The sequence below is a fragment of the Gymnoscopelus braueri genome (genome assembly GCF_963280865.1).
Source record: "Gymnoscopelus braueri genome assembly, chromosome: 16".
Taxonomy (NCBI): Eukaryota; Metazoa; Chordata; class Actinopteri; order Myctophiformes; family Myctophidae; genus Gymnoscopelus; species Gymnoscopelus braueri.
Window position 1 is genome coordinate 52,121,781 of NC_137616.1, and position 26,288 is coordinate 52,148,068.

General features: G+C 42.7%; 1 protein-coding gene across 1 annotated transcript in view; it reads right to left on the reverse strand.

Moving 5' to 3' along the window:
* LOC308102525 (uncharacterized protein) overlaps positions 1–23,341 on the reverse strand; it is a 152,717-nt gene extending 129,376 nt beyond the window's left edge. The window contains exons 1-9 of the mRNA XM_080452267.1: positions 23,210–23,341; positions 10,804–10,902; positions 8,065–8,130; positions 7,062–7,214; positions 6,834–6,899; positions 6,174–6,278; positions 5,833–5,985; positions 5,617–5,682; positions 5,061–5,213 (exon numbers count right to left, since the gene is read on the reverse strand). Of these exons, the coding sequence (XP_080308393.1) occupies positions 5,061–5,213; positions 5,617–5,682; positions 5,833–5,985; positions 6,174–6,278; positions 6,834–6,899; positions 7,062–7,214; positions 8,065–8,130; positions 10,804–10,883 (842 nt within the window). The 5' untranslated portion in view covers positions 10,884–10,902; positions 23,210–23,341. The remainder of the gene's footprint in view (positions 1–5,060; positions 5,214–5,616; positions 5,683–5,832; positions 5,986–6,173; positions 6,279–6,833; positions 6,900–7,061; positions 7,215–8,064; positions 8,131–10,803; positions 10,903–23,209) is intronic.
* Positions 23,342–26,288: the final 2,947 nt, after the last annotated feature.

Consider the following 26,288-nt stretch of genomic DNA (forward strand, 5'->3'; position numbering starts at 1 on the left):
AGAATCAAATATATCAGGTTTATTTTATATTTTTAACCAAGGAGTCTAGAAAAGACTTTTCACTCAATATTGATGCTCCACTGTCACCCCCCCCCCCCCCCCACCCCCTCCACCCATGTCCTCAACATGGGCATTATTCTGGACCCCCACCCTTTCATTCCTCCCCCATGTACAGGGGCGGCCTTAGTGATCTGGAGGCCCGTTTCAAGAGCTAATATGAGGCCCCCATATGCATTCAAAAAAAGAAAAGTTGTGGACTGAAGTTGGTTTGCTTCCATAATCCAGAATGATGCATTTTCTAACTAAATTAATTAGACTATTTGCACTTCCACCATGGACAGACAACTAAAACAACAATTAACAAAAGTAATATTGTTTTGCCATTGCCATTACATGATTCATTTGAGCTGAGCCCTGATTTAATCAGATCTACATCCTGTTTACTCCAAATGATTAGATATTCTGACATGCACAAATAAACCATCATTTTTATTAGAATATGATAAGCTACTCGCGGCACATCTGTTATTAAATAAAGGGGCAAAGACACGGTAACGAAAGACTCGCCCCAAAACACGCTCGTCCCCGTTTTGTTTGTGGACCAGCGGTTCTTGTATTTACGGGGCCAGGCTGCCAGCATGGCTCCTGGCCCTGTTTTAATATTGCCTGTATTCTTCCGATTCTGCCACTTTTGGCAGTTCTGGCTTAACCGTGCATACGCTGTTTACGAAACTCTGCCATATGATAGATGGTCATGAAAAACTATCAAGAAATAAATCTCACAATCTTTCGTCAAAAGGTGCCGCTATAGCACTCAATTGAAAATGCCAACTTTGAACAGGTACAACTCATGCCCTGTTTGACCTACAGCCATAAAACTTCAATACACACATGATTTTGAGAATTTCAAGTGGATTATCTTCTCTCATGAAGCTCTGAGAAAGTTTCTTTCTGAAACGTATTATAAATATGAAATAAACCCCATATATACCATCCCAGCCGTTATATTTCGGCTAAATTGACCGCTCTCCCACAGGGAATAGCAGTTGACACCTCAAGACCCCCCGCAGACCGGGCCGCCGACACTCATTGTTCAAGTTAATGGATGATTTGCATTTTCGGCCTGGCCAAGGGACTTCATTAGTCCTACTAATAATGAAATAATAATAAAATAACTGTGTTGTTCCCGTAAATCTAACCTCTAAATGCTGTATTTCATCTAAGCATTGTGTAAAGCTTGTTTATAGTGTAGCAGAGAGAAAGCGAGAGAGAGAGAGAAACCCCTGCGCAGCGCTGTTTCTATGTTGCCATGTCTGCTTATTATAAGCGACTTTGGGCTTGTTTTTCACGTCTTTCTATTATTATTATAATTATATATATATATATAATTACATTATAATGGTAATAATGTTCTACTCCACTACACCTCAGAGGCGAATCTTGTACTTTTACTCCACTACAATTATTTGAAAACTTTAGTTACTAGTTACTCTTTTTCGAATTCAGTCATTGTAAAGTCACTTTATAAACAAGCACTGAAAATAATGGATAAAAAACGAATGAAATGGCACCATTGCACAATTATTAGAAAATACAACATGCTTAGTTTTGACAGTTTTATTAAAGGTAGGGTAAGTGATTTGCGTCGGTTAAAATAATTGTTAAATAGCTCTATATTCTGATAGTACTCATTGCTATAGAGTGTTTGTTCAGTATTAGGAGTCTCCTTGTCTCTCCACCTCTTTATTAAACAGAAAATGCATTTTCGTTTCAGTTTCAGTTTCATTTCCTATTTTATCCAACCAGGACAGAGAACTCAATCAGGATACAGATTAAACAAGTGAAATTGGAAGTGATGACACTAAGAAATGAGCAGACAAAATTGGAACTGGAACACTATACAAATTAAGCTTAAAAATGGGTACTTTCTCCTGATTGGCTGAGATTTTGACACCTACCGAAAAATGTATTTTCTGTTTATTAAAGAGCTGGAGAGACAGGGAGACATCTCTTATTGAAAAAACACTCTATAGCAATGATTACTATCAGAATATAGTGTTTTAACCTTTTAACAAAATACTTTTTGTTTTAACCAAAAAATATCACTTACCCTACCTTTAAATTCTCCCTCATCGAATTCAGTCATTGTACCCAGTAAAAGGGATACACTTGTTGAATTCACATTCATGAATGTAATTTGGGAATTTTATTTTTTCGTACTTGTTTAGATTAGAGCTTCATGCATGTCCTTTTGTAAATGATTTTTTATTAGGTCTAACCAGGGACTGGGGTTGCAAATTAGCCTCGGCTATAAACCCCATAATACAATGCAATGTTTTCCTTCATTTTGTGTTTTCATAGACCTGCCTGCTTATTTCTCTCTCAAAATTTGGCAACCCATTTTCAACTCTCACTTTCATTGCAAAGCCGCGGGAAAAACATCTGATCTACAAGCATACAGCTTGTCACGCAGCAACTGTTTTGTGCTTGTAAATCAGATATTTTGCGCAGGATTGGGCACATGTGGAAACATACCAACGTGTTCACGTGTTGCGCTGTTGTCAGCGACGTGGAAAGTGATGATAGAAGGAGACGCTTTATGCTTAGGCATAATAGGCAAATAATGTGAATAGTATTATTATGAATAATAATAATATTGGTTTGTCAAGAGATATCCATGTGTTTTGGACAATGGAGACAGTCACGTAATTAGACAGAGGCTTCATATAGGATATCCACGTTTCACTCAAGAGTTTAATGTACTGCTACAGATCGAGCTGTTTTATACGCTTTTTTTAAATAAAGATTTTACATACAGAATCTGCAGTTACCATTACAAGTTAGCCTATTTTATTATGTTTCTGCCTACCTGCAACAACATATGTGAGTGAGCTCACTGACTCAGCAGAGTGCAATTGAGATGTTAATAGCTATTTAGAAGACAATGGAACCCCCACTGTTTGGGGGAGAAGGTGTGAGCTCGTCTGGAGCACGGAGGGGAGACAGTGACCAATAGAATAGCCTGATTTGGGGATCAAAATGACCGCTTTTCAGGCAGTGTGTGGAATAATGAAACCCCAGTCATGCTAGTGTTAATGAGCCAATGAATATTGCAGTTTTATGACAATTATTCATCTGCCCCTAACACATACATGCAGACTCACATTTCTTTGAAAAATTGCAGTAATGTACAGGGTCATTCCAAATATCCAATCTTACTCCAATTGGTCAAAGGGGGGCGCTATAGTGATTTTTTGAAAATGCAAACTTTAAACAGGCAAAAGTCATGCCTCGTTTGGCCGACAGCCATTAAACCTGCTTACACATGTGCCTTGACTCATGAGGAACACATGTATCACGTTGACCAGTAAGCTCCGCCCTTAGATTGTCCGCAATTTTGAGCAGTTTGAAAAACACTTAAACCCAGGATTTTTCAGCTATTTGCGTGAAACTGTATCATCAGTGTTATCTCCTTTTTCACAGGTTCTTATCTGTTGGTCCAATGGCTTCTCGCTTAAACGTGTGCCTCACAACCTGAAGGTCGCCAGTTCAAGCCTCTCTTGATGCGGATTTCATTAAAGTTGCATTGCACACAACATGATTGTGTCAATTAATACATGTGCAATTGTTAAAGATAACCCGAAATACTTATTTGAGAGGGTATGTTTTTTCAATGTATGACATACTTCATTCTGAATATAGCCGATCTACAATATCAAAACTTTTCAGATAGCAACGTGTTTCTGAGCTTGTAGATCGGTTGCTTTCACTGGTTTCGGTTCCGAGGAGACATACAATTTCTCTATTGGTAAATGGTTTGTGAACGAGTGATCTTAGTGTTAGTGAAACAGGGGCTTGGTTCATGACAGAAGGCAAGAGTAAAGCCCATGCCCATGTAAAGCATTATTCTGGACCCCCACCCTTCCATTCCTCCTCCATGTAAAGCATTATTGTGGACCCCCACCCTTTAGTGAGGAAGGCAATTGCATGGAGGGCCCTGAATGGCATGACCAGTGTATGGAACTCCAATCTCCCCCGCCAAATCAAACTCAGCTTCTTCTACGCGACAGTAGAGTCCGTTCTTCTCTATGGCAGTGAATGCTGGACCCTGAAACCAGCCCTTGAGAAGTCCCTGGACGGGTGCTACACCAGGATGCTGCGTGCAGTGCTTAACTCTTTCACTGCCAGACTTATTTCAGACTGTGTCTGCCAGACTGCCAGGAAAAAGGTGCATTTTTCCTCTGTTTGTTTTTTAACATTGAAGTGAATGGAGCAGGAATTTTTTGGATAGCGTTATCTCCTAGTTCCTTTGAGATAAACCAAAAAAAAATTCAGAAAAATTCATATTTTCGTCTTTCCGTCATTGGCCATGATAGCCATAGAGCCATCGGACGGGAATTCCCGTTTTTGGCAGTTAAAGAGTTAACATCAGCAAGAGTGCGCATGTTACCAACATAATCCTGTATGAGGGAATACCAAGGGTGAGCGAGAAGATTGCTGTAAGGAGAATGAGACTAGCAGGACACTGCCAAAGGCACCGAGAGCTGCAAGCCAGCAAACTGGTGCTGTGGGAACCAACACATGGGCACCGGTCAAGAGGACGCCCCACACCAACATATGTGGACACGCCCAAGAAGGATGCAGGAGCCCATAGCACCAATGAGCTGGCCAGATGTATGGAGAGTCGGGATGACTGGAAGCAACGATGGAGGGCTCGTCTGAGGACGACCTAGAGAGAGACCCTTCCATTCCTCCTCCATGTACACAATCAGTAAACCTCACAGTACATTCCTGATGGAAACTCCTTAAGCTAACATGAATTAAAGTTTATAGTTACTTACTTTGTCTGGGAGTCTGGTTCATTGTGTTCTGGAGACTCTGGTGTCTGTCTCTGGTCGTCACTTCTGGAATCATATCAATCACACAACACTCTGTTTCTGACTCATATATTCCTGATGAAGAATCCTTAATAACATTAAGTAACATTAAAGACGTGGTGACATGAAAAATACATTTTTAACCCTCTAATTGCTCGCTGTAATTCGTTGCCACTGACTCACCTGCTGAAGGGAAGAGAGGCCTCTCCATGGAGCCCCGGGAAGGTTTCACAGCTGGAGTGTGTTGGTAGTTCTGCACTCTTCTGAGCCGTGGTGAGCTTCTTGATGAGACCGCTGATTCTCGACCCCACTACTCTGCCCGGCAACACATGGCCTCTGTTAGGGGAGGGGCCAGAGAGATGAGACGTTGATTCACTGGCCCTTTGTCTCAAGACATATTAAAACATTGACTTTGTCACAAATGAAACGCTTTGCAGAGCGTTGCAAAGTCACCTTCAGTCGATTCAGCGCCGTCTGCGTTATGTCTCGAAAGGGACAGAATCGTAATTCATCAGTGATCTTACTTTGAGTGTGAAGGTCCAGGTTCATCACTGACATCTGAAGAGTAGATGCCACTCGTTGTGCTGCTGGCTGCTGGAGCCTCTGGTTTCTGACTCTGGTCGTCACCTCTGAAGGATCACAGAAGAGGAGTACACCCAGAAATCACGTGATCAAAAGAAAAAAAAGATCGGCTGCTTCCATGTTAAGCTAACATGAATTAAAGTTTACAGTTACTTACTTTGTCTGGGAGTCTGGTTCATTGCTGTGTTCTGGAGACTCTGGTGTCTGTCTCTGGTCGTCACTTCTGGAATCATATCAATCACACAACACTCTGACTCATATATTCCTGATGAAGAATCCTTAATAACATTAAGTAACATTAAAGACGTGGTGACATGAAAAATACATTTTTAACCCTCTAATTGCTCGCTGTAATTCGTTGCCACTGACTCACCTGCTGAAGGGAAGAGAGGCCTCTCCATGGAGCCCCGGGAAGGTTTCACAGCTGGAGTGTGTTGGTAGTTCTGCACTCTTCTGAGCCGTGGTGAGCTTCTTGATGAGACCGCTGATTCTCGACCCCACTACTCTGCCCGGCAACACATGGTCTCTGTTAGGGGAGGGGCCAGAGAGATGAGACGTTGATTCACTGGCCCTTTGTCTCAAGACATATTAAAACATTGACTTTGTCACAAATGAAACGCTTTGCAGAGCGTTGCAAAGTCACCTTCAGTCGATTCAGCGCCGTCTGAGTTATGTCTCGAAAGGGACAGAATCGTAATTCATCAGTGATCTTACTTTGAGTGTGAAGGTCCAGGTTCATCACTGACGTCTGAAGAGTAGATGCCACTCGTTGTGCTGCTGGCTGCTGGAGCCTCTGGTTTCTGACTATGGTCGTCACCTCTGAATGAACACAGAAGAAGAGTACACCCAGAAATCACGTGATCAAAAAAAAAAAAGATCGGCTGCTTCCATGTTAACTCTTTTCCTGACCTGGACGCGTTTTCGAGTCAATTGGTACTTGGTCCACAGTGCATAAAAAATATTCCATGATTTTTCCAAGGTAGGTAAAAACACTAGTTTTAGTGTCACTGGGGTGACTCTATTACAATTTTACTCTGGCAGTTAAAAGAGTTAAAGGAATTACAAAAGTGTTTTTTTTCTCAGATTTCTTTTGTTTTAAAGTATTTTTTTTTAAAGCCACATGTAAACGGCCATAGCTCTGGAATGGAGGATCTCAGCCGGCTAATCTTTTTTCCCCGACGCTACCGGATCCCCGTGCATGCAACGAGCCCCTGTCCGTGAGGACGGCGGTCACAGAGAATATTCCATGATTTTTCAAAGGTACAGTAAATCGCCATTTTCACTGGCAAGGGTACGGTAGATGTAAAATGTATTAATTAATTCCTGGCAGTGAAAGAGTTAAGCTAACATGAATTAAAGTTTATAGTTACTTACTTTGTCTGGGAGTCTGGTTCATTGGTGTGTTCTGGAGACTCTGGTGTCTGTCTCTGGTCGTCACTTCTGGAATCATATCAATCACACAACACTCTGACTCATATATTCCTGATGAAGAATCCTTAATAACATTAAGTAACATTAAAGACGTGGTGACATGAAAAATACATTTTTAACCCTCTTTTTAACCCTCTAATTGCTCGCTGTAATTCGTTGCCACTGACTCACCTGCTGAAGGGAAGAGAGGCCTCTCCATGGAGCCCCGGGAAGGTTTCACAGCTGGAGTGTGTTGGTAGTTCTGCACTCTTCTGAGCCGTGGTGAGCTTCTTGATGAGACCGCTGATTCTCGACCCCACTACTCTGCCCGGCAACACATGGCCTCTGTTAGGGGAGGGGCCAGAGAGATGAGACGTTGATTCACTGGCCCTTTGTCTCAAGACATATTAAAACATTGACTTTGTCACAAATGAAACGCTTTGCAGAGCGTTGCAAAGTCACCTTCAGTCGATTCAGCGCCGTCTGCGTTATGTCTCGAAAGGGACAGAATCGTAATTCATCAGTGATCTTACTTTGAGTGTGAAGGTCCAGGTTCATCACTGACGTCTGAAGAGTAGATGCCACTCGTTGTGCTGCTGGCTGCTGGAGCCTCTGGTTTCTGACTCTGGTCGTCACCTCTGAATGAACACAGAAGCAGAGTACAACCAGAAATCACGTGATCAAAAAAAAAAAAGATCGGCTGCTTCCATGTTAACTCTTTTCCTGACCTGGACGCGTTTTCGAGTCAATTGGTACTTGGTCCACAGTGCATAAAAAATATTCCATGATTTTTCCAAGGTAGGTAAAAACACTAGTTTTAGTGTCACTGGGGTGACTCTATTACAATTTTACTCTGGCAGTTAAAAGAGTTAAAGGAATTACAAAAGTATTTTTTTTCTCAGATTTCTTTTGTTTTAAAGTATTATTTTTTTTAAAGCCACATGTAAACGGCCATAGCTCTGGAATGGAGGATCTCAGCCGGCTAATCTTTTTTCCCCGACGCTACCGGATCCCCGTGCATGCAACGAGCCCCTGTCCGTGAGGACGGCGGTCACAGAGAATATTCCATGATTTTTCAAAGGTACAGTAAATCGCCATTTTCACTGGCAAGGGTACGGTAGATGTAAAATGTATTCATTAATTCCTGGCAGTGAAAGAGTTAAGCTAACATGAATTAAAGTTTACAGTTACTTACTTTGTCTGGGAGTCTGGGTCATTGCTGTGTTCTGGAGACTCTGGTGTCTGTCTCTGGTCGTCACTTCTGGAATCATATCAATCACACAACACTCTGTTTCTGACTCATATATTCCTGATGAACAATCCTTAATAGCATGAACTAACATTAAAGACGTGGTGAAATTAAACATACATTTTCAACCCTTTTAGAGCATATCCGTAGTCATAATATGGACATACCTAACAATAATTAATTGCCAAAAAAAAGATTTATTTTGTGTATTCTTACATCAAAAGCCCCTTAAAAAACTATCCTAATTACTTTCTGTCAAATGAAAACGTTCAAAGTGTCTTATGTTGAGTTATGTCCCGATAGGGGCAGAATCGTAAATCATCGTCGCCCCCAGAGTCTTCTGTCCCCTCTAGTCTAGGTACCTTTTTTAACAAGACAGCAGAGTCACTGGCCATCTTTCGCCGCAGGCTGAAAACCCACCTCTTCAGGAAACACTACCCTTCCTCTTTGCCTGGCCTACTTGTTGTTAACTAGTTGTACGAACTCTTGTTTTATTTTTGTATTGTTTTATTGGATCTTGTTTAGTCGATACACTTATTTGTTTTAGCTCGTGCTCATTTGACTTTGCTATTTTGTCTCATCTGTTTAAGGAAATAGGTAGCTGATATATTGCACTTTTACCTTAGCGCTAGGTATACTCTTGGTTGCTTGTTTTTGCAGGAAATGCACTCAAGACTTCTGGTGATTAGTAGTTTCGTTCCCTACCTATGTTGAATGCACTTATTGTAAGTCGCTTTGGATAAAAGCGTCTGCTAAATGACTGTAATGTAATGTAATGTACCTCCAAGACGTCAACACTGCCTCGCGAGCGGTCCAAACTAACACAGCTGAGCAGTCCCTACCTACGCAGGGTTTCCGGCAGACCAATACAGCCTCTGGGGGGCGCAGAGGCTAAAATGTCCAGCTCCAAGGCTAGACCAAAGGGCTGTTGTGTTTTCATCACACACGTCCAGTGCAGAGGAGGAGAGCGTGCTGCGTGCACCATCGATATATACGATATAACGATATATATAACGATGGCTAAAATGTCCAGCTCCAAGGCTAGACCAAAGGGCTGTTGTGTTTTCATCACACACGTCCAGTGCAGAGGAGGAGAGCGTGCTGCGTGCACCATCGATATATACGATATAACGATATATATAACGATATATAATCTATAGTATATCGTTACATTTTGTGTCTATGTACAGTGTAGATAGATGCTACCCTGCGCACCATGCAAGCTTCAGCTTTTTTTCCCTCCGTGGTGGAAAGCCTAGTGACACGAGGTTAGGCTTCAGCTAAAGGCAAACAGTGGCATGTACCTCACGATAATAGCTTGTGTTAAGCCTTCTTTACCCGTGAGTCACTTAGAAAAACTTCCAAAACTATTGAACTCCAGCACGTGTGCATGAGATGAGCATGACTGCGTCCGCACGTCAGTTTCACAGGACTTTGTCTGTCCGGGGGCGTGGCTCACTGATCTGCCTCTCACTGCAAATTAATTAATAAAAATAAACGACGTGTGGAAATAAGAATGCTGCAAACCGCTCATAAAGCCTTCCATGTGAAAAGCTTTACTGTTGACGTTGATGTTCTTTATAGAGGCTATGCGCGTGACATCATCGTACCCGGAAGTTATGCCGGACCCCCATCAGAAATTATTTAGTGCCAACTGTCCCCCATAAAAGATGATTTTTTTGTGGTACATTTATCTCAAGATTTAAAAATGAAAAAATGAAATAGCTGATCTACAAGCTCACAACTTTTAACAGTGTGAGCTTGTAGATCTGCTATTTTCAAATAGCCGATGTACAGGGTTAAAGTAGTTAAACTGGTTTTGATGCCAAACACAATGTTGAATAAATGTGAATAACGATAGCATAATGAAGTTGTGTTTTCCATCATCACACCCACTCTAATATTTTGAGTGAAAAAAATAAAAATTCATGAATTAATTAAACGTTTTCGTGCACACGTGCGACTGGTCTCTCCCCCGTGCCTCCCCCTAGGCTAACCTTTTCCTGCAGGAAACCCTGCTACCCCCTGCTATGGTTAGCCGCTTAGCTTTAACTTAGTAGCTTAGCTTTAGTAGTAGCTCCCGTTTCGAGCCCGTTTTCAGCTCCGTCGCACGGCGGCGCCGCTCACCGAAATACACGGTTGATCCGCGAGCTCATCGTTGTGTCAGGTTAGTTTATTCACCACAGGTCTGTCACATAACTGAGAATGAGATGCCTTGGCTTGCATCGCCCTCTAGTGTTGCTTACACAGTTCAGCAGCACCAACAGGTGTCAGTGTCAGTATACCAATGGGTAGGCTGATCACAATCAGAGTGAATTGATCACAATATATGACAGGGTGGGAGCGCCCGTTTTGTACTGCGGGTGGTGAACTCGAGCGCTCCTTTTTCAATCTGACTGGTTTTCCAATTATACTGTAACTCTTATGAATAGAGACATTTCATTCACCTGTTTGATTCTCATAGCTCACGTTCCTCCAAACACACCTGATTTTAATTATAAAGCTACTCCTTTATGAATCTCAGTCAAGATGACGTCCAGGCGGTGTATTACTCATTTAAAACTTAATCAGCACACTATAAATATGTATCCAAAACATTAGACATATTATGTTAGACATAAGCAACGTAGTAACAAACATGCTTCACACTGGCCGTGTGCAGTGAGTGAGAAGCAGTGATGTTACCTTGAGTCTGGTGGTTTGTCTTCATTGTTGGCTGCTGGAGACTCTGTTCCCTCCTCCACTCTGTCCCCAGAGACACTCATCTTCTGGACTTTAACACATCTATGATGCACAGCAGAGAAGACACACATAAGACAAACTGTGTCAGTGGAAGGGCTTTGATCAACAACTTTGATCTCTATCATCCTGTAACATGTAACCTGGCATCCCGTTTGGAGTTTAAGGACATCTATCAGACAGAGCAAAGTGACAACAGATACAAGCCAGAGTCCTGCACGGGTCCAATTTTGAGAACCCGCGCCCGCCCCGCCCATCAATACTCAGATCCGTGGACCGACCCGTCATCCGTGATTATTTTAAAATACGAACCAGACCCGCCCCGCCTGTCAAATAAACGACCCGTTGTCAACCCGTTTACCCGTGTAAAATGTAAATCCTATTGAAAAGTGTGTTGAAAAAGATAGCAGCCTTCAACAACAGCGCTACATTCAGTGGTCAGGTTTGTACAGAAATCAAGTGAAGACGGAGGAGCGAGCTTAAGCCACGCGCGCGAACGCGCATCTACGCAGCACACATGTGTCGTTGTTTACGTCATCAGATGGTTTTAATTTGAAGGTTTAACAGGATGTTCAATGTGTTTTTGTGAGTTAAGATAACTGACCAGCGTGCTCCATGCAGTTGTGCTGTGTTAAGATACACAAGTGACGTTGTTTGGGCGGAAACAGTGCTCTCTGATTTTCACAATAAAATGATACCCGCCCACGATTAGTTCAGTACCGCCCGTCCCCGTACCCGTGATTTTATCAAAGTAAAATTTTCACCCGTCAAACGCGGGCACCCGTCGGGTATCCGCGGGTACCCTGTCTACTCTACCGGCCCGTTGCAGGACTCTGTACAAGCTTATCCGCGGGTACCCGGCCCGTTGCAGGACTCTGTCGTCGGGTATCCGCGGGTACCCGGCCCGTTGCAGGACTCTGTGCGCGCGCTAGCACACACACACACACACACACACACACACACACACACACACACACACACACACACACACACACACACACACACACACACACACACACACACACACACACACACACACACACACACACACACACACACACACACACACACACACAGAGTTTTCCCCCTGATTCACATTATCCCATGATGATAGAGTTAGGCTTACACATTAGGACAATATTCAGATTGACCATTACAGGTCTTTAACTCAGAGTTACTGGTTCATTACAGGTCTTTAACTCAGAGTTACTGGTCTTTAACTCAGAGTTACTGGTTCATTACAGGTCTTTAACTCAAAGAGTTACTGGGGTCCTTGAAATAAAAATTTAAAAAGTAAATCATAATAATATATGGATTAAAGGGAATGTTTAGGATTCTTGGTTGGAGTATGGTCGATTTATTATAACAGTTGTTGCATGCCAGGGTTTTAAACCAAAAATGGCAGATCCACAAGCTCACAACGTGTTGTAGCACAAAGTGTTGTGAGCTTGTAGATCAGCTAATTTTGGCTTACAGGCTACGGTTGAGAATGGTAATGGTTGAGAATGAAGAGGGGGGGGGGGGGGTGTGCCGCTGCGATCATCCGTTCCGTTCCATAGTTGTAGGCAGTTAAATGTCGTTTTTCTTTGCCAAAAAGATACAGAAATAGAGAAAAGGCAATTTTTCCAGATCGAATAACAAGGAAGACATCACAGACACATACTGACCACCTGTCCACTGTACCAAGACATCACATACTGACCACCTGTCCTCTGTACCAAGACATCACATACTGACCACCTGTCCTCTGTACCAAGACATCACATACTGACCACCTGTCCTCTGTACCAAGACATCACATACTGACCACCTGTCCTCTGTACCAAGACATCACAGACACATACTGACCACCTGTCCACTGTACCAAGACATCACATACTGACCACCTGTCCACTGTACCAAGACATCACATACTGACCACCTGTCCTCTGTACCAAGACATCACATACTGACATCCTGTCCTCTGTACCAAGACATCACATACTGACCACCTGTCCACTGTACCAAGACATCACATACTGACCACCTGTCCACTGTACCAAGACATCACATACTGACCACCTGTCCACTGTACCAAGACATCACATACTGACCACCTGTCTACTGTACCAAGACATCACAGACACATACTGACCACCTGTCCTCTGTACCAAGACATCACATACTGACCACCTGTCCTCTGTACCAAGACATCACATACTGACCACCTGTCTACTGTACCAAGACATCACAGACACATACTGACCACCTGTCTACTGTGCCAAGACATCACATACTGACCACCTGTCCTCTGTACCAAGACATCACAGACACATACTGACCACCTGTCCTCTGTACCAAGACATCACATACTGACCACCTGTCCACTGTACCAAGACATCACAGACACATACTGACCACCTGTCCACTGTACCAAGACATCACATACTGACCACCTGTCCACTGTACCAAGACATCACATACTGACCACCTGTCTACTGTACCAAGACATCACATACTGACCACCTGTCCACTGTACCAAGACATCACATACTGACCACCTGTCCTCTGTACCAAGACATCACAGACACATACTGACCACCTGTCCTCTGTACCAAGACATCACATACTGACCACCTGTCCACTGTACCAAGACATCACAGACACATACTGACCACCTGTCCACTGTACCAAGACATCACATACTGACCACCTGTCTACTGTACCAAGACATCACATACTGACCACCTGTCCTCTGTACCAAGACATCACAGACACATACTGACCACCTGTCCTCTGTACCAAGACATCACATACTGACCACCTGTCCACTGTACCAAGACATCACAGACACATACTGACCACCTGTCCACTGTACCAAGACATCACATACTGACCACCTGTCCACTGTACCAAGACATCACATACTGACCACCTGTCTACTGTACCAAGACATCACATACTGACCACCTGTCCTCTGTACCAAGACATCACATACTGACCACCTGTCTACTGTACCAAGACATCACATACTGACCACCTGTCCTCTGTACCAAGACATCACATACTGACCACCTGTCCACTGTACCAAGACATCACAGACACATAGTATGTGTCTGTGATGTCTCTGATGCACCAAGACATCACAGACACATACTGACCACAGATCACAATCACCCAAAGAGAGTGTTAAAACATGACTAATGACTAAAGAATCTGCTGGATGAAGTACAACAATGTGCAAACACAGCAGCAAGATGTGTGAGCTGTTGGAATAATACCTTAAACACAATTAATGTGTGTGTGTGTGTGTGTGTGTGTGTGTGTGTGTGTGTGTGTGTGTGTGTGTGTGTGTGTGTGTGTGTGGGGGTTGACACTAGCGGTTGCCTGACTGCACGTAGCAGGTAAAGAACACTTGCAGGTGGAGTTTGCTTTTGGCCCGACCAGGCAAGTTGGCGTTTGAGCGGGGACGCAACCATCTTTATAAACACAACACCAGATTTCAGTCTGAACACCTGAACGTGGCCAGAGCGCTCTGTGCACACACACACACACACACACACACACACACACACACACACACACACACACACACACACACACACACACACACACACACACACACACACACACACACACAGTGTTGTTTGAATTTCAGCTCATTCAAGCCTTCTTTCCCAGTGTCACTGTGCGAGGCAGAGAGGTGTAGGACCCAAGCACAGACAGTGAGGCAGAACGGTTCAGATGCAGGGGATTCATTAAACAGAGAATGGACAAAGGGAAAACACTAGGAAACTAACAGTGGGAAGTAAAGCTCTAGGATACAGACAGACACTAAGAATAAGGACTGAACACAGTGACTGCGTTCAACAAACCAACAGTGAACTGAAGACACAAGGGCATATGAATAGACACAGGCTAACTAGACACAGGTGAACTCAACAGACAATCAACACTGGGATAGGCTGGGGGACCAACAGGACACAGGTGATTGGCTGGGGGGACCAACAGGACACAGGTGATTGGCTGGGGGACCAACAGGACACAGCTGGAGAAAACTAGTAATTACAGGGAGGTGTGACAACACAGGTAACAGGAACTAGACAAAACAGGAAACACTAGGACATCACTACATAATAAAAGTACACAAAGGTAAAGTAAAAAACATACTAATAAACAAGGAACATATGAAAAACACAGCAGGAACACAGAACAAGTCAAAACACAGCAGGAACACAGAACTAGAGATGCGCCGATACCGATACCGTATCGGTATCGGGGTCCGATATGACTTAATTCACGTATCGGACATAGAACATGACGTTACTGATCCACGTTCCGATAAAAAAAAAAGTCTCTGGTTTATAAATATATAAAATAATCACACCCATAATCAAACGTTTTAGCATATAGTATTATTCAATAAAACGATCCCACAATCTTATCCAGCAAACTTTTTTTCATCGCTGCTTCTCTCACTGCTTCGCAGCATGGGAAGCCTGTAGACTGAACACCAAAAATGCTCGTCCAAAAACACAGTCGCCCCGGGGTAATCCGGCGGTATTACTAAACGTAACCTCAGTAAACTATACCTAACCTAACCTTATTCCTAAACATAACCTTAGTAAAACGGGGCAAAAACCTAAACTTATTTCAAACCTTATCCTCAGTAAAACAAATACAAGAACCGCTGGTCTGCGAAAAAACAATGGGGCCATGAGTTTTGGGGCGAGTCTTCCGCTTACCTACAGACGCGCAGTAGCCCCGCTCAAGGAAGTGTTTTAGTTTGGTGGAGCCGGCACAAAAAAAGTAAACATGTCCTTAATTTGGAGATATTTTACGATTGAGACGCCAAAAAGCAGCACAGCAAAGTGCAATGTATGTGAAGCCAATGTTCCGAGGGGTGGACAAAATATTTCATTGTTTAATACCACCAATTTGGGCAAGCATCTACAAAAACACCACAAGAAAGAACACGAGGAGCTGGAGCAAGCTAAACGAGAAAAACAATGCACACAGCCGAAGATCCCTGATGCTTTCAAGAAGCGTGAAAAACTTTCTGCAGACGCCCCGAAGGCTAAAGGAATCACAGAGAAGGTGCTCAATTTCATTGTGCTGGATGATCAGCCTCTCTCTGTTGTTGATAATGTTGGCTTTCGCAGCCTGATCGAACACCTTGAGCCAAAATATAATATCCCGTCCAGGAAATACATATCAGAGACTGCTTTACCAGAACTATACGACAGAGTGTCGTCGCGGTTAGCAGTTCAGTTAAAAGATGTTAAAATATGAGTTTCACTACTGACATCTGGTCCTCTGACGTTAGCCCAATGTCGCTAATACGTCTCACTGAATATTGGGTGAGTGTGGAGAATTATGCTTTTAACAGCGCGGTGCTGCAGGTTAAAGAGTGCAGGGGCTCACACACCAGCGAGTTGATTAAAACCACAATAAAGGAGATGCTGGATAACTGGAAGATCCCACTGGCTAAAGTACATGTAATTTTGCGAGACAACGCAAGTAACATGAAAAAGGCGATGGATGAGGTGCCGGTTGATAGTTTGGGCTGCTTGGCACACACACTGCAGCTAGTTGTTCTCGAGGGGATTCTCTCCCAGCGCAGTGTACATGATGCCCTCGCCAATGCAAGGAGAATAGTGACTAATTTCAAACATTCTCAAGATGCACAGTCCCGCTTTGAAGACGTTCAATTAGAGCTACAGCAGGACACAAAACGTCTTCAGCAAGACCTTCAGACAAGGTGGAACGGCTTGCTGTATATGATAATATACTGGAACAGAAACGAGCCCTCTGTGCATATCAAGCGGACCACAACCTGCCAGCAACACTGTCAGCCAACGAGTGGTCATTGTTGGAAAAAACAGTGACAGTACTGGAACCCTTCGAGGAGATATCAAAGAACATCAGCTCAGCGACCTCCACTGCAACCGATGTGATCCCAGCCATCACCGTCCTGAAACGACTGCTCACTCGGGAGACCAATGCTGACAGTGAAATCAAAACAATGAAGCGTACCCTTCTGGAAGCTGTCAACAGAAGATTTAGCACCACCGAAGGTCAACCCCTGTACTCGGTAGCCACTTTAGTGGACCCACGCTACAAAGACAGGTAAGACAGCATGTATTCAATGTTTTATCAATACAATGTTGTTGGCTGTGTTTTTAAATGTGAAATGCTGCACAAACTAGATAACATGTTGAACTGTAGTCTAAAGATGGTCTGTCTGTCTGTCTGTCTGTCTGTCTGTCTGTCTTAGGAAGATGGAGCAAACACTGAATGATGGAGCCGCTTCAGCTTCAGCTACAACAGAGCCAGCAGCTACTGAAGAAGATTTAGCTTCAGAAACAACAGAGCCAGCAGAGAAGGTGCCTCGCATGGAAGCAGCTGATCCAAGCCAGAGCAGACCCAAGAGCAGCTTGATGACTCTGTATGATGACATTCTAGAGGAGAAAGGTGATCCTGGAACAGGGGGTAAGAGTGATGTTGCTCTAGTTCAAATGCAAAAGTATTTACAAGAGCCAACAATTCCTTGCTCTGAGTCCCCTTTCCAGTTCTGGGGGAAAAAAACAAGATAGCTTTCCTGCAGTTGCTGCTATTGCATTGAAATTCCTCAGTGCCCCCTCCACCTCAGTTGAAAGTGAGAGACTGTTTAGCACCACATCCAACGTAGTGGATGAAAAGAGAAACCGCCTTACACCAGAGAGAGCAGAAATGATAATTTTCCTCAAGAAAAACCTGACTGACAAAGTTCTCTTAAGTGAGATTCTTCTGGTGTTGTTTTAATTGGGTTAATCCATGTCCAAGATGATACCTGCCTGATAACTTTTAAAAAAAGCCACAATGAGAGATGTGGTTTATTTTGTTTACACTACAGTGGTTGCTGCTAAAACAGACCTACAGTTTTATTTATTTTTTATTTATTTTTTACTGTTATTGCACTTTAAAATATTATTTAAAAAAAAAGGAGTAGCCACTTTTTTTGCATTTGCCAATTAAATATTTGCACTGCCAGGCACTTGTTTAACTACTTTAAAAAGCCACAATGAGATGTAGAAAAAACGTTGCGACTATTTAACTCTACTATACCGGTGGGCGTGAGCGTGAGACGAGTACGGCATGTGTCCCACCCCAATTGAACGGTAATAAAAAAAATAATACCTATCATTTTATAATGGACAATTTACTTTTCAGTGCCTCTGAGACCTTAGTGTCAACCCCTGGTGTGTGTGTGTGTGTGTGTGTGTGTGTGTGTGTGTGTGTGTGTGTGTGTGTGTGTGTGTGTGTGTGTGTGTGTGTGTGTGTGTGTGTGTGTGTGTGCCTGTGTGTGTGTGTGCCTGTGTGTGTGTGTGCCTGACTCAAATGGGAAATACATCGATGCAAGAAAGCTCTTCCCAAAGCACAGAGTTGAACACATCAGATGTCGAAACACAACACGTGCAATGGAGCTATTGACAAGGGACTGGCTGGGCTCCCCCAGCCACATAATAATCCACACCGGCACAAACGACATATGGGTACAGGAAGACCACGAGATGGTTACATCTACCAAGGGAATGATAGAAAAAGCCACCTCAACATTCCCCAACGCAGAAGTAGTCATCTCGGCACTGCTACACAGAGGCGACGTCGAATACGACTACATCAACGCAATCAACGCACAGACTTCCAGAATCTGTGCAAGGAAGAGTAAGGTCCACTTCGCAGAACACCCAACCCTGCACAAGGGAAGCCTACACGACCAGGTACACATCCGCAAGGCTGATATCCCAACCTTTGCTAAGAGCCTGAAGGACATCGCACTCGACCGCGACTATCCTACAGACACAACACCCTACACACGCAACCACCGTGGACAACATCCTACACCCAGAGGACACCGCACTGCACACAGAGGACACTCTACTAGACGTCACCACCCCTATCAACCTAGCAGACCCTCTCCTAGACACCCCTCCGCCCCATCCAGACCCCATGCCACACAACAGGGTGGCCCACCCACACCCCTGATGCATATCCTCACTGCTCCACCCAGACCTCATCCCACACACAGCTCACCCACACCACTGATGTCCATCCCATACACTCTTGCATCAGCCTCACCACCGCCCACTCTCCCCCTCCCTCTCCAACCATACACATACGCACAGGCGGTGACCAGAGCCATCCCCAGCACACACAGCATCGAGCAGATGTTCAGGGAATTCTACACAGCATGGGCCCAGGGCAGAACCCCTGGAATGTAACAACAATGTGAACAATGGAGTACAAATCACTCACTATATCATCCTGGAATATACAAGGTTTGAGGTCGACTGCCCTTGGCATCAAGAGCATAACCCCAGACTTTGCCAAAGAGATTGCAAACATAGACATCATTGTTCTACAAGAGACACAAGAGTGGTACCATCTACAAAACTGGCAGGAGTCACCCAGGGAAGGGACTCTGGAGGTATGCTAATATGGTACAAATCAGAACTAATCCACGCCATTAAGCTAGTAAAAACTGGAACTTCTTCCATCTGGCTGGAATTAAACAAGGAACTTACCACAACCGAAACAAAATTCTACCTGTGTGCCACCTACATCCCCCCAATTGAATCCCCTTACTTTACAGAGGACTTTTTCCCCACACTAGAAGAGGATATCAGCCGTTTCCAGGCACACGGTCACATTGTAATTTGTGGAGACCTAAATGCCAGAACAGGACAAGGGCCTGACACCCTCAACACACAGGGAAACAAACACTTACCAGGAGGGGGAAACATCAGCTCCCATGTCCCCCGAGATACAATCACGACAAAACAACAAACAAACATGGGTCACAACTGCTACAGCTCTGTCGCTCACTGGGTCTGTACATCGTTAACGGTAGACTCCGAGGGGACTCCTTCGGTAGATATACATACAGCTCATCCCTGGGAAACAGCACGGTAGATTACTTTATCACGGACATAAACCTGGCATCGCTCAGAGCTTTCACAGTCAGCCCGCAAACACCCCTGTCAGACCACAACAGAACCACAGCTTATCTAAACAGATCAACACACAGACACAAAGAACAAACGCCAAACAAACTACATACTATAAGAAAACGTTACAAATGGAATGAACACAGCGCAGAAGCTTTCCAAAATGCTATTAGGCAAAAACAAGTCCAATCACAACTGGATCAGTTCCTAGAAAAAACCTTTGAAGAAAACAGTGAAAGTGTAAACAGGGCAGTAGAAGGCCTCAATCATATATTTGAACTAACAGCCTCACTAGCAAACCTAAAAGTATCAAACAGGAAAGCCAGGGAAAATGTTGAGAATGACAAATGGTACGATAATGATTGCAATAATCTCAGGAAAAAATTAAGGAAACTATCAAACCAAAAACACAGAGACCCAGACAACCACAACACACGTCTCCAATATGGGGAAACACTGAAACAATACAAGAAAACAGTAAGAGAAAAAATAGATCAACATGTTAGAAACCAACTGCAAGATATCGAGGATTCCATACAGACAAACAGCTTCTGGGAAAACTGGAACAGACTAAATAAGCTAAAACAGGACGAACTACCCATCCAAAATGGAGATATATGGGTGAACCATTTTTCTAGCCTCTTTGGCCCAATCGAGAAGAACAAAGAGCAAAAACAAATAAAAGATAAACTACAAAACCTAGAGTCAGCCGTAAAAGACTACCAGAATCCACTAGATTCCCAAATTAACCTAAAAGAACTACAAGACAAAATAAAAACACTTAAAACCAAGAAGGCCTGCGGGGCAGACGGTATTCTAAATGAAATGATAAAATTCACCGACCTCAAATTCCAAATAGCCATACTAAAACTCCTAAATATCGTGCTCAGCTCTTCCCCAGCACATGGAATCAAGGGCTGATAACGCCACTCCACAAAAGTGGAGACAAATATGACCCAAATAACTACCGCGGGATCTGTGTAAACAGCAACCTCGGAAAGATCCTCTGCATGATCCTCAACCACAGAATTCTAAACTTCCTCACAGAAAGCAATGTCCTGAGCAAATCACAAACATACAGACACATACTTCCCACAGATTACAACCACACACGGAGATTTTGAAAACATGACCAATGACAAAAAAATCCCATATCTGCTAGGCGAAGTACAACAATGTGCAAACACAGCAGCAAGATTTGTGAGTTGCTGTGATAGGAAAAGGATCTTGGTACATAGAAATTGATCTATTGAAGATTCTGACTTTCAAATGTACATATTTTTTGTTTTGATTGTATTGCTGTATTGTTGTATTGTGCTTTCTGCTTTGGCAATGTAAACGTATGTTTTCTCATGCCAATAAAGCCCATTGAATTGAATTGAATTGAATTGAATTGAATTGAATTGAATTGAATATGTGTGTGTGTGTGTGTGTGTGTGTGTGTGTGTGTGTGTGTGTGTGTGTGTGTGTGTGTGTGTGTGTGTGTGTGTGTGTGTGTGTGTGTGTGTGTGTGTTCTTGGCAGAAGTTGAGCCCTCACACACCCAGTGACTTTACAACTTGGATTTGATGTCTAAAAAGTAATCAAATCCTTTCCCGTCCAAAATGAGTTAACATTAAGACTGTAGAACAGTCAGTCGATCACACCCAGGGGGTCCCCACATGAAACAAACCAACATACAGTACAAGTGTATAGGCTACAGGGTATCTGCACGTTTATAAAGTTACCATTTAAGGACTTTTAAGACCGTTTAATAACCTTACTCCATTTCTGCGTCAAAAGTAATCAACAAACTATAATATCAGAATACTGATATATTATTGATTCAGTTTACAAATCCAAACATACAAACATGACCCGCTTTAATTACTTAAGTCTATATTAGTAGCTTAATGACTAGTATTAACATTCTATTGTCTTTTTTATGTCCAATGTATTTGTATTTAAGTTCGTAAAGTTAACATAAGTATAACTAAATGCATTTAAAATAAAATAAAAATGTTACTTTTAAGGATTCCAATTCAAAAATAGCACAAAGAAATGTCAAAAATAGCCTATCTACAAGCTCAAAACGTGTCGCAGTGCGAAGCGTTTTGGCTTGTAGATCGGCTATTTTTGCTACTTTTGTGTGACATAGAATGTCCTGACAGTATATGTAATGTGTTCCTCTGGAGTGAGTGTGGAAACATAGTGTCCCTCTACATCATCAGAGTTACATCACTCCTGGTGTAGAGTCCACACACACACACACACACACACACACACACACACAATAATATATCACTATTCTGATATTAACCTGTGGGCCGCATTAAGTGAAGGTGAGACAGACAGACAGTCAGTCAGACAGACAGACAGACAGACAGTCAGTCAGTCAGTCAGTCAGTCAGTCAGACAGACAGAGTCAGTCAGTCAGTGAGACAGTCAGACAGACAGACAGACAGTCAGTCAGTCAGTCAGTCAGTGAGACAGTCAGTCAGACAGACAGACAGACAGACAGACAGACAGACAGACAGACAGACAGACAGACAGACAGACAGACAGACAGACAGACAGACAGACAGACAGACAGACAGACAGTCAGACAGACAGACAGACAGACAGACAGTCAGTCAGTCAGTCAGTCAGACAGACAGACAGACAGACAGACAGACAGACAGTCAGACAGACAGACAGTCAGTCAGTCAGTCAGTCAGACAGACAGTCAGACAGAATTCACCCTGACTGACTGACAGTGCATTCTGACAACTTAAACTTCTCTCTGGTCCATAGCGTTAGAAGGAGTTCTCCTAGACGCTACTATGGTACTTTACATTCTTTCTCCTCACACCGCGGTAGCGCAGCCTCTCGTCTTTAGTCAAAATAAAAAATACACTTTCGCTATTCACCAAAACAAAGAGGGTTTTATGGAGCTGAGAGTCTACTCTACTTAGTGGGAACACTGTGAACCCTCCACCTCACGTCTAAAACACACTTTATGTCCAGAAAATAAATTATTTCACCGGAGGGAATAATCTGGTCAATAGGAAAATTCCATTGACCAGATCAGTAGAGGGCGCAGTGGAGTAACCAAAAACAATGTTTCCTTCCGTTGAAATATTTTCTTTTCTGGACATAAAGTGTGTTTTAGACGTGAGGTGGAGGGATCAGAGTGTTCCCACTAAGTAGAGTAGACTTTCAACTCCATAAAACCCTCTTTGTTTTGGTGAATAGCGAAAGTGTATTTTTTATTTTGACTAAAGACGAGAGGCTGCGCTACCGCGGTGTGAGGAGAAAGAATGTAAAGTACCATAGTAGCGTCTAGGAGAACTCCTTCTAACGCTATGGACCAGAGCTAACTGAAACCCATAACATACAGTTTTATTATAAACGTTATATTCTTACCAGGTTGCAGAGTGTAGTTTACAGTTGGTTGTTCAATGTAAAGTTCACTAGTTAGTAAAGTCCCGCTTTGAAGTTCATACTTAGTAATACAAGTGTTTCTATAAGTTTAAAAACAATACTGGGTTATAAAGTAAAAAAAACAAAAACAAGGCGCGTCTCTTCCTGACTAGCCTGGGCGGGCAGCATTCCTTTCCGGGTTTATGATCCGGTATGATCCGGTCGGGAGCGACCGGATCGCGACAAACCGGAAAGACGTCTCACCCCAAAATAGGTCCGTCCTATAAAATCCTTGACGCGGCGTAGTTTAGCTTATTTTTTAAATGTAAATGTGAGTGTACTTTCCGGAGACTATTTAACGTCTGTATTATCCGTATTATCCCACGGGGAAATTCTATTCCATTTAAATAGGGATTGGGGAACCAAAACAAAGCGGCACCGCAAAACCGGATGGCGACAATCCGGAAAGAGTTTTTTTTTTTTTCCTTTTTTTTTCAGTAGGCGTGGCCTAGACCGGATCATATGGGTCTTTAGTAACGCAGACCAGGCTTTCCTCCGAGGTGGAAAGACTGGTGATGAGAGAGAGAGAGAGAGAGAGAGAGAGAGAGAGAGAGAGAGAGAGAGAGAGAGAGAGAGAGAGAGAGAGAGAGAGAGAGAGAGAGAGAGAGAGAGAGAGAGAGAGAGAGAGAGAGAGAGAGAGAGAGAGAGAGAGAGAGAGAGAGAGAGAGAGAGAGAGAGAGAGAGAGAGAGAGAGAGATACAGACACAGAGAGAGATACAGACACAGAGAGAGAGAGATACAGACACAGAGAGAGATACAGACACAGAGAGAGAGAGAGAGAGAAAGAGAGAGAGAGAGAGAGAGAGAGAGAGAGAGCGAGAGAGAGAATAGACTATAAATACCGTTATAAGAATATATAATAATACTCACGATGCTTTATAGAAATAATCATAGCACATTTTAAAGCATTCTAGCCTACATTATAATAATTTTATAATGTAGGAAGAATATAATCACCGCTATAAATTAATGCATTAAAGTGTGATTATAAGGTGCAGCAGAACATGGTTCCTGCATAATTTAATGCTATTCATTTAACTATTTTCACTTTAAATACAGCACCAAGTAAAGACACGTAGCGAATTAGTGATGATAATAAATATGATATGATTATTATTGATCATATAAAGCAGGCACGCCGGAAGGGGTTAAATAGTGGGGGGACAGTGATGACACCCACTGCGTCGCGGGCATGTACGATTTTTTTTGCTTAATTAATTCATTAAATGACCATAAAACAGTTAACAACACTCTACCCATCCCAGTGTGTCCCATCCTCAAATGTTTTACTTAAGTAAAAGTATCAAGGGTTAGAAAACATTTTTTTCACATTTGAAAACTTGTGAAATGGGACCTTCTGCATAATGAGTAGCCTACTTTTACTTTTGCTACTTTAAATACATTTTGATACCAATACTTTTCTACTTTTACTCCAGTACATTTTGAATAACTTACTTTTACTTGTAACAGAGTATTTTTACTTCGCAGAATTGATACTTTTGTTTAAGTAAAACATTTGAGTACTTTTTCCACCACTGGTATCAGTGCATGCAGTGAGTGACTGTTAGTGCACACAGGACGAGGGAGGGACACAGCATAGCGACCCTTCATTTCAAATTTTCAATAAGGGCAGACGGCAGAGCCAAAACCTGCAGAACATGTTTAGCACAGCCACAGGGATCAAGACTTGTTTATTAGAGGCAAATCTGGCTGGGGCCGCTTGACAATGGGAACGGTGGGGTGGGCGGAGGCTGCGGAGCTACTGCGCCGGTAGAGAAAAAAAAAGACAATCATTTTTTTTTTATAACTATAACTAGTGTTTCTTATAACTATAATTATGTAGGACAGGATATTATAATCCTCGTTATAAATTAATGCATTAATGTGATTAATTAGTGATTATAATAAATATGGTATTATTATTCTAATATTCACATATCTTGACAGATCTTAACTCTAGAGTGTTCTAATGTAACCAAATGGACCCGTACGGGTCCATTTGGTTACCTTTGAGGTCACCAGAGAATTCGACCCAGGACAATTCGCCCAGCCACGAATTTGAGTCAGCTCGTACGGGTCGAATTATCTGTGTAACCCCTAGAGGGTAGTAGAGTACAAGGTGACGGTGGTGAGGTCCTGAAGGTACAAGGTGACGGTGAGGTCCTGAGTATATTTAAGAGTAAATATTGTAAGCATGCTCCCCCAGTTGCATACTTTTTTTTAAAGAAGTTTTTTTGTAAACCTTCTTTTCTAAATGAAATAATAATGTATGCCTTATTGTAATGAGTATATTTAAGAGTAAATATTGTAAGCATGCTCCCCCAGTTGCATACTTTTTTTAAGAAGGTTTTTTGTAAACCTTCTTTTCTAAATGAAATAATAATGTATGCCTTATTGTAATGTTGTCTGTTTTGTCCTCCTCTCCTCTAAAATCATTTGAAAGTAGCAGATCTACAGTAGTCGCCATCATTAAACACAACACAAGAGGTGAAATGAATGAACGTAACTGTTATTTTATTTGACAAAACAGGGCAGTGTAAAACAATTTCAATGATCGAAAAAAAAAGTCAAAAATAGTAGTATATACAAAAAAATGTGAAATAAAATGTATATTACAAAAAGGCTGAGTCTGATCGAATGTGCACTATTTCAGTCATAGAAAAACAAGTTATCAAAAATAGTTAAATACAAAAAAAATGGGGGAATAAAAAAGAGAAAGGAGACCAGGCTAGACCTCGCTGTCCGCTCTTGCCAGTCCGACCCCGTGTGGCATCGTGTTCACCTCAGCAACAGCTGCCAGCAGCTGGGTGATGTCCAACTCCTTCATTGCATAGGCATCCCATAGTTTCACCAGTTTGCCCTCTGTTTTCTTTCGCTGGTAGCGTGCCTAATGGCTGTGCTCATTAATTATCACCTCAAGAAGACAATAGGGCTTGAGGTAAGGAGGTGTCTATCTCAATGGCTGTGCTTGAAAGCCTTTGGGCTTGTTTCACCCTGACAGACAAATAATAATTGTTTGGTA